The sequence below is a fragment of the Delphinus delphis genome, chromosome 19, assembly GCF_949987515.2.
Source record: "Delphinus delphis chromosome 19, mDelDel1.2, whole genome shotgun sequence".
In the NCBI taxonomy this organism is placed as follows: Eukaryota; Metazoa; Chordata; class Mammalia; order Artiodactyla; family Delphinidae; genus Delphinus; species Delphinus delphis.
The window spans coordinates 11094987-11112957 of NC_082701.1; the positions used below are offsets into that span (position 1 = coordinate 11094987).

At 46.5% G+C, this 17971-nt stretch overlaps 1 protein-coding gene and 1 non-coding gene across 2 annotated transcripts; one reads left to right on the plus strand and one right to left on the minus strand.

Moving 5' to 3' along the window:
• Window positions 1–2090: 2090 nt before the first annotated feature.
• Window positions 2091–15055, minus strand: EIF4A3 (eukaryotic translation initiation factor 4A3). The gene is made up of 12 exons (XM_059997610.1): window positions 14838–15055; window positions 12722–12794; window positions 12032–12098; window positions 11100–11162; window positions 10156–10288; window positions 9881–9961; window positions 7763–7904; window positions 7162–7300; window positions 6055–6170; window positions 2749–2856; window positions 2521–2648; window positions 2091–2335 (listed from the first exon to the last, which is right to left on the minus strand). Exons 1-12 carry the CDS (start codon window positions 15004–15006, stop codon window positions 2319–2321), a joined length of 1236 nt encoding a protein of 411 aa, XP_059853593.1. The 5' UTR covers window positions 15007–15055; the 3' UTR covers window positions 2091–2318.
• On the plus strand, window positions 4034–4106 carry TRNAE-CUC (transfer RNA glutamic acid (anticodon CUC)). Its single transcript has one exon. It is a non-coding gene; the product is annotated as a tRNA-Glu (tRNA).
• Window positions 15056–17971: the final 2916 nt, after the last annotated feature.

The following is a 17971-nucleotide window of genomic DNA, read 5'->3' on the forward strand; positions in this document are numbered from 1 at the left end:
TATCTTGCCCATTTTTACTTGGATTTGTTGACCTTATTATTGAGTTACAAAGTACATTGTTTTTCCAATTGCTACCATAACAAATTACCACAATCTCTGTGGCTCAAAATAACACATTTATTCTGTCACAGTTCTGTAGGTCAGAAACTTGACACGGTCAGCTGGGCTAAATTAGGTGTCAGCAGGGCAGCTTCTTCTCTGGAGGCTCCAGGGGAGAATGTGCTCCCCTGCTCATGCAAGTTGTCGGCAGAATTCAGTCTCCTGAGTGTATGGGTGTGAGGTCCACATGTCCCTGTGGTTGAGCCAGACGTCCTCCTCAGCTTCTAGAGGCTGCTCCATATCCTGACTCGTGGCACCTTCATCTTCAAATCCAGCAATGGTGGGTTGAGTCCTTCTCACCCCAGAGAATCAATCCTGCCTCTTCCTTTATACCACTCTCTGACCCGTGGTAGCCCAGAGCATTCTTGACTTTAAAGGGCGCATGTGATTAGATAGGGTCCACCTGGATAATCCAGGATAATTTCATCTCAATCTTTAATTACACCTGCAAAGTCCTTACCATTTAATGTAGCATATTCACAGGTTCCAGGGATTAAGATGTGGGCATTTTGGGGGGACCACCATTCTACCTACACTTAAAGTTCTTGATATTTTCTAGTTTAAGTCCTTTGTCAAGTATATGCTTTGCAAATATTTTCCCCCCTTGCTCATGCCCTTTCTGTCTAAGTATAATTTTAGAGGAGGAAGTATAAGACTGCCCGATTTCTGAGGTATAGTTCACATACCACACAATTTTACCACTTTAAAATGTACAATTCAGTACTTTTTAGTACATTCACAGAATTGTGCAACACTTACCTCTGTCTAGTTCCACATTTTCATCACCCCCAAAGAAGCCCTGTCCCCTTTAGCAGTCACTCCCTGTTTCCACCTCTCAGCCCCCAGAAAACCACTAATCTGCTTTCTGTCCTATGGATTTACCCATTTGGGACATTTCACAGAAATGGAAACACTGTGGCCTTTTGTGACTGGCTTCTTCCAGTTAGCCTATTTTCAAGGTTCATCCATATTGCAACGTGTCAGCACTTCATTCTTTCTTATTGCCAAATAATATTCATGTGTACTTACCACATCTTTCAGTCGATGGGCACTTGGGTTATTTCCACTTTTCAGCTATTATGAATAATGCTGTGAACATTTCTGTCTAACCTGACACACCAGCCCCTTGTTTCAACACTTAGCCACCATGGATTACAGCTGAACCCACCTGACCTGTGACTCGAGTGGCCCCAAGCACCTGCCCAAGAACCTCCACCCACGTGCGTCAGTGCCAATGTCCCATTGCTTCCCTCCCCGAGCCCCCAGTGATACGCACTCCTTTCCTGGTGCTGGAGGACACTGGTGAGCTCACCTGTGCAGTCTGCACTCCAGACTACTGCCTACGCAGAAGGACGCCCTCAAAGGGAAGTATTCTAATTTCTCCTACTGCCCAAGAGCCAGGCTGCTTTCCAAAAAGTCTGTACCTACTAACACCACCATCACGCCCCCTACACCTTCACCAACACTCAGCGTTAATGGTTATGAAAACATAACACTTCTGAATCACCCCCAAGGATACACATTTCCGTGGATGTTTGCCATTTCTTTGTTACCTTACTTGACAGCATCTCAATTAAGTTAAGTTTCTCAGGTGTCTTACCTTCTGGCTTGTTTCCTGCTTGCCCCTCCCTGAATCACCGATGGTGCCCTGTGCACAACCCCTCCTCACCTGTGACCGGTGGGCTCATTAGTCCAGAGGGAGCCTGGCTGGTGAATCCTTCCTCCTGGTTATCTGCCCAGGGTGCCATCCTGCCCCTCTGAATCTGGGCACACAGACCCAGGCCAACCCAGAGAAAAGTATTTATGGTCTCAACTCCCCCACCTGCCATCCATAAGAAATGGGGTTGGGTACCAATCTGGGTAAGTGTGGAGAGGCCAGGCAGCTTACCACTTCCATTTCACCATCTTAAAGATCAAAAAAGAGTGAAATGACTGCCCAAGATCATACAGACAGCAGGTTACTAGAAAAGCTGAGGGCAAACAAAAATTAAAAAGAAATACAAATTAGAGTTTATGGGAAAAGTTTTAAATGTTTAATGAAAAAGACTTAAAGCAATGCATTATTTACATGCGGGTAAGAAAAGGTGGCAGAATCTCCAAAGTTTGTCCTGTGGGGGCTTTGAGAAGAGAATTCACATAAACCCCATTAAATAGAAACCGCCCCTAAATATTTCCAAATTGATACAAAATAGGTGAACAGGCTCCAGCAAGCAGACTGTTCAAATCAGATCAGCAACTGAAAGAGAAGATAAACAAGAAGGAAGAATACAAACAAGTGAAAATTTGTAAATTTAACTAAAGGCTCACAAAAGACTTCTCAAAAACAAAAGAAAAATAAAGCGGGAAAAACCTCAAGTGCCCCAAACCAGGAACCAGGAAGCTCTCTCTAAAACAATCACAAATATGGATTTATTGTCTTACCGTTCATGGGCATCTCGTCAATCTGAGTGGAGTAGTACTGCTCAATGTCTCTGAGGATTCGGATATCATCATTCTTCACAAAATTAATGGCCACGCCCTTTCGGCCATATCGACCTGATCGCCCAATTCTTCAACAATAAAGCAAAATCACTTCAGTAAACATAGCAAAAAAGGTTTCAGTAAACCCATCAACAAGACTGAAACCAAAGAAAAACTTGTGCTGCCTACCTGTGTATGTACAGCTCTCTGTTGTTGGGCAGGTCGTAATTAATGATGAGGGACACCTGGGGCACGTCCAGCCCCCGGGCCCAGACGTCTGTAGAAATGAGCACTCGGCTGCACAAAGAAAGGCATTTGAGACAATCACCTTAGCATAAAAGGGTCAGACCGGCTACGAACACATCAGGGCCCCTCACACTGGCCCCTCTGCAGGCTGAAGCACAAGGGACAGCACCAGAAAGCCGCGTTCAGAAGGCGCGTTTGGTATATTTCATTACTTAGGTCATGTGTGCTGATAAAAAAAAAAAAACAATTTGGCTATCTTTTACACTACTACATTTAATTTGTTTCGAGCCAGTCCCATACCAATAATTGGGAAGGACATTTTACTTTTGTCTAGCAAAAACTCAAGTACAGCGGCCTCACTGATTTTGGTGCAGTGTTTACAGTATCTTCAAATTAGAAATGCAACTCACACCTCTCTGTCCTTCACACAGGACAGAATCTGACACACCACAGACCCACACTATCCAATGCTGAGGCCACCAGCCCACCAAGCACCAGAGTGGCTGGTCTGAAATGAGATTGTCTTACGGTGTAAAATTCACATTGGATTTGAATACTTAGTACAAAAAAAATGCAAAAAACCTCGTTAATATTTTTAATGTTGATTACATGTTGAAGTGATATGATATATTGGGTTAAATGACATATGTTTACTTGAATTATATTTCTATTGGACATCGCTGGTCTAGAAGCATTCAAAGTCTGAAGGGACAGCAGAATAGGAGAAAATAATCCTGCCAGATAATCACATATAACTGGAGCCCTAGAGGAAGAGGAAAGAATGGGGCCAAAGCACCAACAGAGGGGTAAGGCCAAGAGTCACAGAAGTGCCAAACGGAAGGAGTAAGACTGAATCACACATGGACCCATCAGCGTAAAACCACATAAACAAAACAGACCTAAGAAGCAGCCTGCAGAGAAGACACTGTTTTACATGAGCAGCAGCAGGTGACATCCCCACAGGACTGACACAACCAAGAAACACCAGATAGAGAGGGCCGACTGCACTAGGCCACTTCATATAAGGGATTAGAATGTCTGCAGAGTTTGGTGTCCACAGGATGTCTGGGACTGATCCCGCCTGGATTGCCTCCTTCAACACATCAGAAGGAGGTGTTTCAAGATGAAGCAGACATTTCCAAAGAAACTTAAACATTTTGTTACCAGCAGACCCAAACTAAATACAGAAAGACATTCTTCAAGCACAAGGAAATGCATCCCTGGGACTTCCCTGATGGTCTAGTGGGTAAGACTCTGCACTCTCAATGCAGGGGGCCCAGGTTTGATCCCTGGTCGGGGAACTAGGTCCCGTATGCATGCCGCAACTAAAGATCCCATGTGCCGCAACTAAGACCTGGTGCAGCCAAAATAAATAAACAAATATGTATATATATGTATATATTAAAAAAATATATACATATATATGTATATATTAAAATGCATCCCTGATGGAAGCTCAGAGATAAAGGAAAAACAAGAGTAATGAGTATGGTCACTGTGCAGCATTCATTATATGAATTATGTAATGATATAAAGCGCAAATTTCTTGTTGAGGTTGAATATATGTAAATTAAAACACATGACAACAGTGACAGAAGTCTGGGGGGGGTGTCACTGAAGTCAGGGTTTCAAGTTCTCTGTGCTCTCAGAGGAGATGGTAAAAGTACCAAGCAACCACAGCTGCTGATGACTCTTCAGGGTGACCACTAAATAACATAAAGAAAGAAACATTTTCCAAAATAAAAAGTGGGGAGGGCTTCCCTGATGGCGCAGTGGTTGAGAGTCCGCCTGCCGATGCAGGGGACATGGGTTCGTGCCCCGGTCCGGGAAGATCCCACATGCCACGGAGTGGCTGGGCCCGTGAGCCATGGCCGCTGAGCCTGCGCGTCCGGAGCCTGTGCTCCGCAATGGGAGAGACCACAACGGTGAGAGGCCCACGTACCGCAAGGAAAAAAAAAAAGTGGGGAAAAGGAATAACAACAACAAAAAATCCAAACTAAAGAAAGAAAAAAGAACCACACAAGAGAAATGACAAGATATAAGATGGTCAATTTAAAACCAAATATATCAGTATTTACATTAAACGAAACTGGACTAAATGTTCCAGTTAAAAGACAATTATGGGCTTCCCTTGTAGCGTAGTGGTTAAGAATCCGCCTGCCAGTGCAGGGGACACAAGTTCGAGCTCTTGTCCAGGAAGATCCCACATGCCACAGAGCAACTAAGCCTGTGCACCACAACTACTGAGCCTGCGCTCTAGAGCCCACGAGCCACAACTACTGAAGCCCACACGCCTAGAGCCCATACTCCACAACAAGAGAAGACACCACAATGAGAAGCCCGCACGCCGCAACAAAGAGTAGCCCCCACTCACCGCAACTAGAGAAAGCCCCGCAGCAATGAAGACCCAATGCAGCCAAAAATAAATAAATTTAAAAAAAAGACAGCAATTATCATTAGATTAAAAGGAAAAATAAAACCCAACTATTTGCTGGTTGCGTGAAATCCATCTAAAGCTTAAGTCTACAAACCAGAGGTGAAGGAAGAAAGGTGGTACTAAGGAGACACCAAGCGTTCAGAGCCGGTGCTGCTGGTCAGACAGAGCAGGATTCAGGACAAAAGCCCTAGTAGAGAAGGGCAGACACTTCCACAGCAAAAGCTAAATCCTCCAGAAATGTAGTAATTCTGAACTTGTACACTCAGGTCTCTGGACCCATAATGCAAGAACGGACAGAACCCCCAAGAGGAAAACCGGCACTCTCAACACTGATGAAACAAGGCTTAAGGGAAAAAGGGTAAGGATGCAGGTTTGAGAAATACAGCTAGCAACTGAAATCCAACACCACACAGCACCCATCTTGTCCAAGCACAGAGAACATTTGTAAAATGACCGACCCCGTGCTGGGCCACAAAGCAAGTCTGAATACACACTGAGGGGATGAAATCACACAAAGTGGGTTCTCTGGCCACAGTGGGATTAAGCTAAAACCAATACAAAAAGATAAACAGAAAATCTCCATTTATTTGGAAACAGAAAAATACGCTTCTAAATAAGGCAACCAACCTACGTAGTTAAGGCTAGTTCTCATCTCAGCCTAACCTATCACACCAGCAGTGGCTGCCCTGCTCACCAGCAAGTTGGTGACCTGCCCAAGCTCAGCTGTGGGGGGGAAAACTCGGGTAACACCCCGTAAATGCTGGCCCACAGCACCAGCACCAGGACCACAGCAGAGAGCTCAGCCAACCCACCTGGCACCCGACCGGAACTCCTTCATGATGGACTCACGCTCCTTCTGGGGCATGTCCCCGTGCATGGATGACACGGTGAAGTTGGCTTCCCTCATCTTCTCCGTCAGCCAGTCAACCTACAGATGGAATCAACAGATGCTGCCATAAGTTCACAAACCAGAGACTGTATACAGGATTTCATGTCAATTACCTGCAGAACCAATTCGAATATTCATAAACAAGTGCTCTTAAAACTCAGGCTAGGGACTTCCCTAGTGCCGCAGTGGTTAAGAACGCCACCTGCCAATGCGGGGGACAGGGGTTCGAGCCCTGGTCTGGGAAGATCCCACATGTCATGGAGCAACTAAGACCGTGCGCCAGAACTACTGAGCCTGTGCTCTAGAGCCTGCGAGCCACAACTCCTGAGCCTGTGTGCTGCAACTACTGAAGTCCGCGTGCTTAGAGCCCTTGCTCTGCAACAAGAGAAGCCATCACAATGAGAAGCCTGCACACCACAACGAAGAGTAGCCCCCGCTCGCCACAACTAGAGAAAGTCCATGCGCAGCAACGAAGACCCAGCACGGCCAAATTAAAAAAAAATATATATATATATATATAAATAAACAAAACTCACGCTAATCCTCACTGGCTGTGTAGAAAACTTAATTCTGCCCAGCAAATATCGGGGCAAAAATTCTCTTAAAAGACAATATGTCACGGTTCTCATTTGAAATTTAAGTTCAAATCTTTTTTGGAATGTGGTCCAAATCTTGTTCCTATTCCAAGGAGAGCTGCCAGGGTTCTCAGCTCTGCCGGCACATCAGCATCACCTGGGAGCTCAAAGAACGTGTGTCCAGGCCCCACCTGAACCAATGACCCGGAGCCTTCAGTCAAGGGACCAGATCAACACCCTGCACACGTTCCCTGGATACACCCGCTTGTCCGCTCATCGTCCACGGTGACTTTGAGCTAAAGGGCAGAGCCCAGTGGCTGCCCGAGGAGACCACGTACCCAGAGCCTAAAGCACGTAATTCTGGTCCTCAACAGAAAATACCTGACCTAAGTTCTATGAAAACCGATCTTTGGTTTTCGCCACAAGGACATTAAAGAGCCAGGATGGCCGCGCACCTTCCTCTTGGTGTTACAGAAGATAACAGCCTGAGTGATAGTCAGCGTGTCATAGAGGTCACACAGCGTGTCGAACTTCCACTCTTCTCTCTCCACAGCCACAAAAAACTGCTTGATGCCTTCCAGAGTCAGTTCATCACTGGAGGACAAACACAATCCTGTCAACTCATCCTTCCAACCAAAACTTGAGGACGTGCGCAGGCCAGGGACTGTTCCAGGCACGGGCCCAACCCCCAGCGGCCCAGGAGCCTGGGCATTAAACCCCCGCCCCTCCCGCCAGCCACATCCTCCTAGGAGTCGCCACTTCCACCACATGGGCCCAAGCCCTGGATCAGTATGAACCTTTAACCACACCTTGTATATGGTTCTAAACAAAGTGTTCGGCTGTTCAATAGAATACACATTTTACTGCCAATCGTAAATAATTCCATCAATAAGTAAATACTATCAGCAAATTTTTAAATTTGGAATTACTGGATCAAAGGAGACTATATAAAAGCTGGCTTTTCAAAAGAGAAAATTAAAAAGAAATTTCATGTTTTAAAACCCAAATACAACTATGCTATGTTTTAGTCCCACCTGAGAAGTAGGGCATCCTCACCGTTTCACCAAAATGCGGATAGGGTCAGTCATGAACTTGTTGGTCATCTCCAGGATCTCATGAGGCAGTGTGGCACTGATAAGCACCACCTGAGTGGCCGGGGGCAAGTACCTGTACACATCGTAGATCTGTTCTTTGAAACCTGGGATGAGGAATGAGACACACGGGGAATTTTTAAGGCTGCACACTTTGAAACAGAAGTTGCACATCAACTGTTCACATTTAACTGGATGCAGCACTGTGACTGTAAAGGTGCAAGATTTCACACGGAAGCTTCTTCCAGAGCTGGACCAAATTCTCACATCCCCTCTCCTCTCCCTGGTGTGCTCTAGGGATCAGAGCCCCACCCAAGAGTCCTGGATGCCAACAGGTAAAAGCAACAGAAACCTGAGCCCTGAGCCCACAACCTCAGACCCTTGCAGGTAGTTTCACATCTCAGTTCCAGCTGCTGCTGCTCTGTGAGGGTATGCATCCACTGTGGCCAGATCTAACACATTTTAAATAAATCTAGAGATCTAGATTTTTTTCTTTTCTTTTTTTTGCGGTACGCGGGCCTCTCACTGTTGTGGCCTCTCCCGTTGCGGAGCACAGGCTCCGGACGCGCAGGCTCAGCGGCCATGGCTCGCAGGTCCCAGCCGCTCCGCACCATGTGGGATCTTCCCGGACCGGGGCACGAACCCGTGTCCCCTGCATCGGCAGGCGGACTCTCAACCACCGTGCCACCAGGGATGCCCGAGATCTAGATTTTCACCAAAAAAATCTCCACTTAAATAAAAAGCCGCTGAGCCTGCACGTCCGGAGCCTGTGCTCCGCAACGGGAGAGGCCACAACAGTGAGAAGCCCGCGTACCGCAAAAAAAAAAAAAAAAAAAAAAATCTCTCACAGATACTGACCCATGCTGTACACCTGAAAATGTTACATGTCAATTATACCTTAATTTAAAAACCTCCCAATTAAATAATGCAGCTAGTTTACATTATTTCATATGGTGCAGGCTGAATAAAACCCAATGGCAAGCAGGACCTGGCCCTCGGGTCACCACACCACCACCTCTGCAGGACGGGTTAGGAGGCTGATGTGTGAGAAGGGGACAGGTGGCTGCGAGGTTCTGACTGTAGAGATCAGGGGGCCAGAAGCTACATTTCCGACACGTTCCCAGCTGACATAGATGCCACTGGTTCTGGAGACCTCACTTTGTAGTAACTGTACCTTTAACTTAGCTGAAGAGCAGGGCCTCCAGGTAAGGGGCCCAAGACAGAGGTGGGTGGAGGGCTGCTCCAAGGGGTGGCATCAGCCTCTAGGCTCCTGAGAGAACTGCTCAAGAACCAGGGAACAGGAAAACGTTTGAGAAGAACCCCATGAGTTACTGGTGACTCCTGAGAAGCAAAATATTCCCTTCAAGCCAGGTGACCCCAATGTCTAAGGGGACGACCCACCCGACCCCCTGGTATGGAAGTAAGACTGGAGGGGGGTGTGCAGGGAGGGGAGGCTTGAAGACACTGTGAGGTACTGCCCGCAGCTGTTACTCAACCAAGGTGACAGCTGTCGTTATGCATTTCCCAGTTGCTGTGCTAAGAGCAAAACTGCTATGACTTACGGGTCCTCACATATTTGTCCTCATACGTTTTGGGAGAAATACATGAAATACACCCCAATTCTAGAAATTTACCTTGAAAAATAACCGATAAAAGAGTAAAAACAACCTGGACAACCAATAAAATACAACTAGTGAAATAAATTATGGAACATCCAAACCACAAAATACCCTACTGCCATGTAACAAAGATTTATTCAGCTATCTGTTCACCCCTTCCCCACCACCAGGCATCTCTGCACCACATCCCAGCTCCACGCCGCAGCCATCTGTGCTCACCCACCACACAACGAGCAGTACCCCATCAGTTTGGCTGAAATGCTGTTGTTCTGGTTGTCATCAGTCTTACAAACCACTACCATAAAAAAATCAGTTTTATGTTCCTAAGTGCACCCAGGGCATAACTGTTTTCCACAAAGAACATACTACTTATACTGAGTTCATTAGTTCCACATTTCCATTTTACACGGTGAAAATTTAAGAATTTTACATCAATAGAAAATGAATTCTTTTGTTACTCATACCTTTATTCAACATTTCATCAGCCTCATCCAAAACCAACATCTTGATAGCACGTGTCCTCAAACTTCTGCGACGAATCATATCTATAAAATCAGATTTTGAAATAAGTAGACCTCAGGCTATAAGAGCCAGCCATTTCAACCAGTTTCCACAGCATTTCAGGGACCTTCCCTCCACTTCTTACAAGTTACTCAAATGCAAAAATCCACTATGTAGCATATCAAATTGAAAATGGTCCTCTATTGTTTAAGCACTTTTTATAGACAAAAGCAATTACCAAAGACACGCCCAGGTGTGCCAGCGACAACATGCTGTCCATAATCCAGTTTCCTGATGTCCTCCCCCACGTTGGTGCCCCCAATGCAGGCATGGCACTGGACGTTCATGTAGTCACCCAAAGCAAGCAGGCCCTGAATTAAAACAGATTCACGTTCAAAGTCTGCCCCAAGACTGCTATGAAGTCCGAAACATCTGAGTTCCCCCAAAATGAAGATTGTTTCTATTCTAGTTTAAGATGACCACCGGGTATTGTTTATGCCATTATTTCTATCATAAAACTACAGAGAGCCCAAGTCTCCTCCTTCCACTCTTTTCTGTGCCAGAATGAAGTCAGTTTTACTGTTTTCTCATTACAAAAGCAGTATGTATTTACAGAAAAATAAGAAAATATATAAAATTCATAATCCTATCCACCCACAGATGCTATTAACATCTTAATAGATACACTTCCAAAATGTTTATACTATAAAAACAAAATACTTACAATTATTTTTAATTTTTTTGGAAGAAAATTACAATTCTAAGATTGTAAAAAACTATTGGAATCACACAAGCTACACTAACAATGACTTCACACAAACCAGCAACTCATATGTGATTTATCACAAAATGTTAGGAATCAGGGGAAAAAAACCTGACAGAACAGAAAAACCGGATTAGATTAAGTCAATCAGTTGGCTTGAACAGCGTGGGATTAGGGAGGGAGGTTAGGTATGCCGGCCCACCTACTGACTGCTCAACTCCAGCTTAGTCAGATATCCACACAGACTTTACAATCAGCCCTCCCTAACCTTGGATCCAACCAACTTCGCATCATGTAGTGTTGTAGTACATATTCATTTTTTAAAACCTGCATATAAATGGATCCATGCAGTTCTAACCCATGTTGTTTAGGGTGAACTGTACTTGCAAATACGACAGTGCCATCTTTAACTGTCTTACCTTCTGGATCTGTACAGCTAACTCTCTCGTTGGAGCCAAGATCAAAGCTTGGGTTTCACGAACCTGGTAAAATAATTTGTCGGAAAATAGAGAATCTCAGTATCTTCACGGTAGATTGCACTAATTCAGACTCAGATCTATTTTGAATATTATCTCAAGTTAACCACACATCTGATTTCAGGTAAGCGAACCTGAATGTTACTTAAATTGCGTATCCAGTGATAATGGGTATACTGGTCAGGATTCTTGTTTACAGACAAGAATTTCCACTAGTTAAAAAAATCTCCCAGTTTACAGACATAGAAAACAAACTTATGGTTACCAAAGGGGAAAGGGTGGAGGGAGGGATAAATTAGGAGTCTGCGATTAAAATATACACACTACTATGTAAAAAAAGAGATAACCAAAAAGGACCTACTGTATAGCACAGGGAACTATATAGATCTGAATCACTTTGCTATACACCCGAAACTAACACAGCATTGTAAATCAACAAAATTTCAATAAAAATTTTTAAAAGACTCTCAGTTTAAATAAAAAGGAATTTATGACAGGATATTAGCTCAGATATTAGTGTGCACTTAAGATTCTCTTTAAAAAATGTGCTTAATCAGTACAACTAGAGATATTTAAGAACTGTACTTCTTTTTTTTTTTTTTTTGCGGTACGCGGGCCTCTCACTGTTGTGGCCTCTCCCGTTGCGGAGCACAGGCTCCGGACGCGCAAGCTCAGCGGCCGTGGCTCACGGGCCCAGCCGCTCCGCGGCATGTGGGATCTTCCCAGACCGGGGCACAAACCCGTGTCCCCTGCATCGGCAGGCGGACTCTCAACCACTGCGCCACCAGGGAAGCCCAGAACTGTACCTCTTGAACACTGTAGTTACAGAAGGTAAAGGAAGTATTTCCTAGGATTAAAGAGAAGTTTAAGATTACCTGAATATCCAAACACTGGAGGACAGAAATACTGAAGGTGGCTGTTTTGCCTGTACCAGACTGAGATCTAGTAAAGAAAACACAGATAAATGGGATTTAGAGTGATGGGCTACATGCCACTGCTCCCATTCATGTAACCCCCGCCCCAGCAGTGCTCTGAGGAGATGAGCTGCAGAAGCACTGGGCAGCTTTTTCCAAGTCGATTCCCCCACACCCCCTGACCAATATCTTAACTGCAAGGTGGTGGGACTCAGGCATAATGTCACAACTTTTAAATCACGGGTGATAAGGACAGTAAATGTGGCCTTTGCAGCAGGGGGTGACAGAGCTGCAGAATCTATAGAATGGCTGTTAGAGGTGGCAAAAAAAAGATTCCTCTTTATATAATTCTTTTCTACGACTTCAGACTTTTTTTTTGTCAATGAGTCTTTAAAAATTAGGCAAATAGGGAATAATGTTATTAAAAGAGTATTATATACAATTCCATATGCCAAATAATAGGTTAAGTAAATCTGGCTTAAAAAAAAAAAAAAGAAAGCTTTCTAGAGTGGAGGATGCAAAACTAAAAACAAACAGCCCATAGCTGAAGTCAAGGCAAGAGCTGGTAACAGCATCTGAATGAAGAAGCACTGAACTACACACTGCTGTGCTAACCAGCACCTGACTCCCCCTCTGCATGAGCAGACTTACTGTGCAATGACATCTCTCCCTTTAATTATCTGCTTAATAGCTCGCTGCTGGATTGCTGATGGTTTTTCAAAACCTGTAAATTAAAACAGAAAAACTGAGCTCTAACCACTAAGACAGCATACTTGCAACCATACACTGGAGCTCCTTGTGCCAAGGATGTTACCTTTTTAAAATCCCCCACCCCCTCCTTAACCCAATGTCCAACGTACTAAGCTCTCAAGAAACAGCTGCTGAATGAAGTAGGCTGAAGTGGATTTTTATACTAACATACCATCTTACACAGACACAATCTCTAAGGAACACTGTTGCAAAACAGAGACACCCCAGTTAGGTTAAAAAATGTTGGTGGTTACTCCTGGAGAATGGGGTGAGGGAGGCTCATATTTTACTCCAATTACTTGTGTATTGTTTGACTATATTACAATAACTTGCACTAATGGGTTTTTTTTTGTATTACTTTTTAAGTTAAAAAAAGGAATATAAACCCATCAGTGCTGTAGTCACCACTCCCCACCAGCAGTAAGTCTGCAGGTTGTTTGTTATCACCTACAACCCCATTTCATCTACTCCTCCTGCCTTGATGCAGCTACATGAACTACAACACCACCCCTCTACTGTCCAAGTAAACAAACAAAACTTTACGTACAAATAATGTACTTTAATTAATTTTGGTAGCCTTTTAAAATGTAGTACAATTTCCCATCTAACACAAAAGCAAATATAACAGATGATTTAAACCCTCAGGATGACCCAGCAAATAGATGGGAAACTAAAAACAGTGTTTTAGGGCAGGGACGTCCTGGGTGCCAAGAGGCAGGCAGGGATGTCGGCCACACTACGAGGGCCAGCTGCAATGGTTCTTCACCTCGCATTCCCTCCGTACCTTCTCTGTGCTAGACTGTCATGACATCATGAACTGTTGAATAAAAAAGATGTCGGCCCCAGTCCCAGGCATTAAGCATAGATGCTGATCACGCCCATCTACATCCCCAACCCGAACTCTTCCCAACTGCCTCCTTGACATCTCCTACTGGATGGTTTACAGGTCCCTCAAGCTCTCCTCATTCAAGAAGAGCTCCCTCGAGTGCTCCCCGCCTGAGGAGAGGGCATCATCACCTGCCCAGTTACTCAAACATCCAGGACTTTCATCTCCTGCTCACATTCAACCCATCAGCAAACTCTGTTAGTACTCCATCTCCACCACAATACCATCATCACTCCCCTGGACTGGAACAAAAGCCTCCTAACATCTCCCTGCTTCCTCTCCTGCCTCACCTCCCCCCATATCCAGACACCCAGGACCACCTGTGACTGTAAATCTGATCCCATCACTTCCCTGCTTAAAACCCTCCAATGGCCTCCCACTGCACTTAGAAATAAAATTCAAACTCTATCACCTCGCACCATGCTTTTCAAGATCTGCGCCGCCCCCCCAAAAAAAAAACTCGCCCCTAGGCTCCCAGGACAGGGAGATTCTTTCTGTTCCTGGAATGCATAAGGCTCCCAGCTGCAGGGTCCTGGCACCAGCTGCCCAGTTCTACCATAATCTTCTCATAACGGGTTCCTTAGCCCAGATCTCAGCTCAAATGCCAGCCACTCCTGGGAGCCCCCTTACCTATGTGCTCTATTTTAACTCTCTCCTCTCGCCAATCACGCTTATAAAGTTATCCCGCTTTATTTTCTTCGTAGCCATTACCACTGACTATATAACCCTTCTCCCAAACATAACAAGCTCCCTAAGGCCTGCCTGGTTCACTGCTAAGCCGCCAGTGCCTAGAGCCGCGCACGTTCCTAGCACCTGGCAGGTGCAAGACAATCATCTGCTGAATGAGTGACTCCGGGGTGCAAGGAGGACCCTGCAGACCTCGCGGGACGCTGCAGCCCTCGCGTGACCCAGCATGGCGCCCCGCCGGGAAAACAGCACCCGAACCGGCCGACACAGACGGGGGTGGGGACACGTGCTGGGGGCAGGGGTCGCCCGTCAGGGCCCCCGGGCTCGGCCTCAGCCCCGACCCCCAGCCCCGCGGCGGCCGCACTCCCAGTCTCGGGAACCACCCCCGGCTGGGCCCCCCCGCCTCCCCGCGGGCACCCTAGCCCGCGGCCCGAGCTCACCGACCGTAGGCGTAGATACCGCGCAGCAGGTCCTCCCGCAGGCCCATGGTGTCGAACGTGGGGGTCACGTCCACTTCCTCACTGGTCTCGAATTCCACTTTGGTCATGTCTTCCTCTTTGAGCAGCCGCTTCCGCGCCGAGCCCGACGTCGCCATTGTAGCTGTAGCCGCCATGATTCCGAGCAGGCTAAGAGCCAAGCTCGCGTCTCAGAGGAAAGCGGAAGCAGGGCCCCGCGCCGCCGGTGCCAGGAACTGACGTCATAGCACGAGCGTGCGTGCGTGCGTACGAGCGTGCGTCAGGGCCAAGCCTCGGAAGGGGCGGTGAGCTCCTGGTCACGTGAAAGGGAAAGGGCGCCTGCTGCAGGGAAAGGGGCGGTGCTGCGGCTCTTGCGCGGGAGGGGCTCCCGCGGGATCTCGCGGAACCGTGCTCCGCCCACCCCTACAAACGGTGCGGAGGCGGCAAGGCCCAGCGGTTCGTACTGGGTGTGGTACTCCCGGCCTGGCTCTTCGGCTGATGTAGCCCTTTCCAATAACTGGATCCTCCGCGCGGGATGGTAGACCTCGCGCCCCTGCAGACGGGCTGCGGACCGCGCCAGGGCGCCCCTGCTCAGGGCGGGGTCTCCAGGCGGCCCTGCTTCGAGTGGGAACCTGGGCGCGCGTCCCCACCGGTATCCATTCCTTCGTGTGTACGCATGTTCCGACGTTGTCGCCGGCCGGGGACGCCGGCAAACGCATTACTACTCGTTATCATTGCCGCCCGATGGAAAACCTCACTGCACATTGTCTGCTTTTGGAAAGTCTGGAATCTTTAACTGCCTGCTTGTCAGCTCTCACTTTAACACCCCCAGGCCGGTTTTTAACCCCCTAAGGGAAAAGCCCCTACCCGGGGTCGAGTGTGTTGGGAGAGTAAGGGTCCTGCGACGGCCCCCGGCACCAGGACCCCCAGAGCTGGCCGCGTGACCTTGGGCCGCGCCTTGCTGGACTGTGCGTCTGTTCATTAAGGCCCTGGATTCCGCGTGTCTGGCGGAGGTGCTGATAAATCCCGCCCTGCAGAAAAGATGACCCTGGAGGTGACGGCTTTCGGTTGCCCTGTAGACTATTTCCAGTTATGCCATGTTACCCTAAACTTCTTTAAGTGCCTCTAAAAATCCGGCTCCCGAACCACCGTCACCACCTGACGCGCGTTCATCTGTGTTGTGTGAAAAGAGCGTTTTTAACTTTGTGAAACTTACACTTGCCCAAGCTCAAGCTCTGTCCTTTCTCATTGTTTGCTTGCCTCGCATCACTGGGCACATCGTTCATCTCTTTAACAGCCTCTTTCCAGGACTGCTTGAACGCTGTCCTGTTGTGAAGGTTAATTTAGTGAAAACTTTTAGCGGTAATCATTTTATCCACTAAACCAGGCGCACTTAGAATGCAGAGGTTTGCAGTATGTTGACAGGGAACAAGGAAATGGGGGGGTCTTACTTGCCCTGAAGCTCTTGCCCTGACTTTGGAATATGTCCAGACCTTACAAGATAATTGACCTGATAAACATGCCTGATAAGGATGCCAGTATCAGTCAAATATTTATAAATCTGAATTTCTTTCTTAGACTTTAAAGTAAATAAAATGCAAATATAAGTTCTTATGTCTTCTCACTCCACAAAGAGTTGAGTTATACACTACCCTCTCTGAAGTTGCCCACACTCCGTTTTGCAAGCTGTGCCCTAGGGCAGTGTCGTAAAACGCACACAGGTTTCAGCCTTAGTATAAGAAAAGAATGTGAAAGACCTCATTAATAATTTTTATACTGATTATGTGTTGAAATGTCCATATTTTTGATACACTGAGTTAAAATATGTCATTTAATTTCACCCATTTTTTACTTTTTAAAATATGACTACTAGAAACATTTTAATTATATGTGGTATTCCTATTAGATGGTGCTGCTCTAGGTACTTAACAGCATGTGAAATAACCTTGCCAAGGGTATGGGGAAAGAGTAAACTGAAGATCGCTGACTTTATGAATCTGATATCAATGGGGAGGGGATGAAATTATTGCACTCTTCTACTAAGTTTGAAGAGGATGATTGCCTCTTTTGTACTTATCGAGAGATTTTTGATCTTATTCATGATCCCCCTGGACTTGTCTCTTGCCTTCACATATTTATATTTTATGCCATTTTCCTGGCAATGTCCCTTTCGCTCAATGTCTGAATTCACATCTTAAAGCCCTCTTCCTTTTGTTTGGCGCCAATAACTTTTTAGACCACAGTCCGTGAAGATGACGAGAGTCAGGAGTGGGCGTGGGCATGTGTCAGGGAACAAAGGTCTCAAGTGAAGCAGTGGCAACCAAGCCGACTTGGCCTTAGTCCTCCTTGAGGGTCCTCTAATCAAAGGGGTTGACCCCTCCCCCAAGATAACGACAGAAGGGGCAGGTCCACCGGGAGGCCTCTTTGGGATGATAAGGAGTGTACCTGCACTCTTCCAGGAACCAGGAGCTGGCAGTGGGCACAATAGGTCATAGAGAGCCATGTTTTTATTACTCAGGAAAGAGGGCTCTGGGTAATTGCAACCAGGATAAGAGCTCCTCTCAGGAGAAGAGGTTTTTCTCTTTTTTTCTCAAACACGGTGCCAATTTTCATAAGGCCTGTACGATGCTCACCAAAGGTCTCAGTGTCACTAAGATCCGAGATCCGAAATGCACTTTGCTTTTTTTTTTTTTCCTTTTTTGTGGCCTTGCCAGGCAGCATGCAGGATCTTAGTTCCCTGACCAGGTATCGAAGCCAGGCCCCCCCACCCCCCGAAGTGAGTGGACGCGCTGAGTCCTAACCACTGGACCACCAGGGAATTCCCTGAAACGTGCTTTGCTTTATCAACGGCAGGTGAGAATAACCTAGGCAGTCGTGTGTTGGAACATGCCTGGCTCTTCTCCCTATTTGTTGAAATACTTGCTCTGCGTAGCTATGTTATGCTGGACCTAAGCCTCCACAGTTGACCCTTGAGCAACATGGGGGTTGGGGGCGCCAACTCCCTGCATATTCGAAAATCCAAGTATAACCTTTGACTGCCCCAAAACTTAACTACTAATAGCCTACTGTTGACCAGAAGCCTTACCCATAACCTATAGTCGATTAACACATGTTGTATTTATA

Bases quoted from the DNA above. Each gene is read 5' to 3' on its own strand.
- EIF4A3 (XM_059997610.1), bottom strand. From the start codon at position 15,006: ATGGCGGCTACAGCTACAATGGCGACGTCGGGCTCGGCGCGGAAGCGG. The intron at 12,795-14,837 runs GTCGGTGAGCTC...TTTAATTTACAG, and splicing joins GCGCGGTATCTACGCCTACG to GTTTTGAAAAACCATCAGCA. The intron at 11,163-12,031 runs GTAATCTTAAAC...TTATTTTACCAG, and splicing joins TCCAGTGTTTGGATATTCAG to GTTCGTGAAACCCAAGCTTT.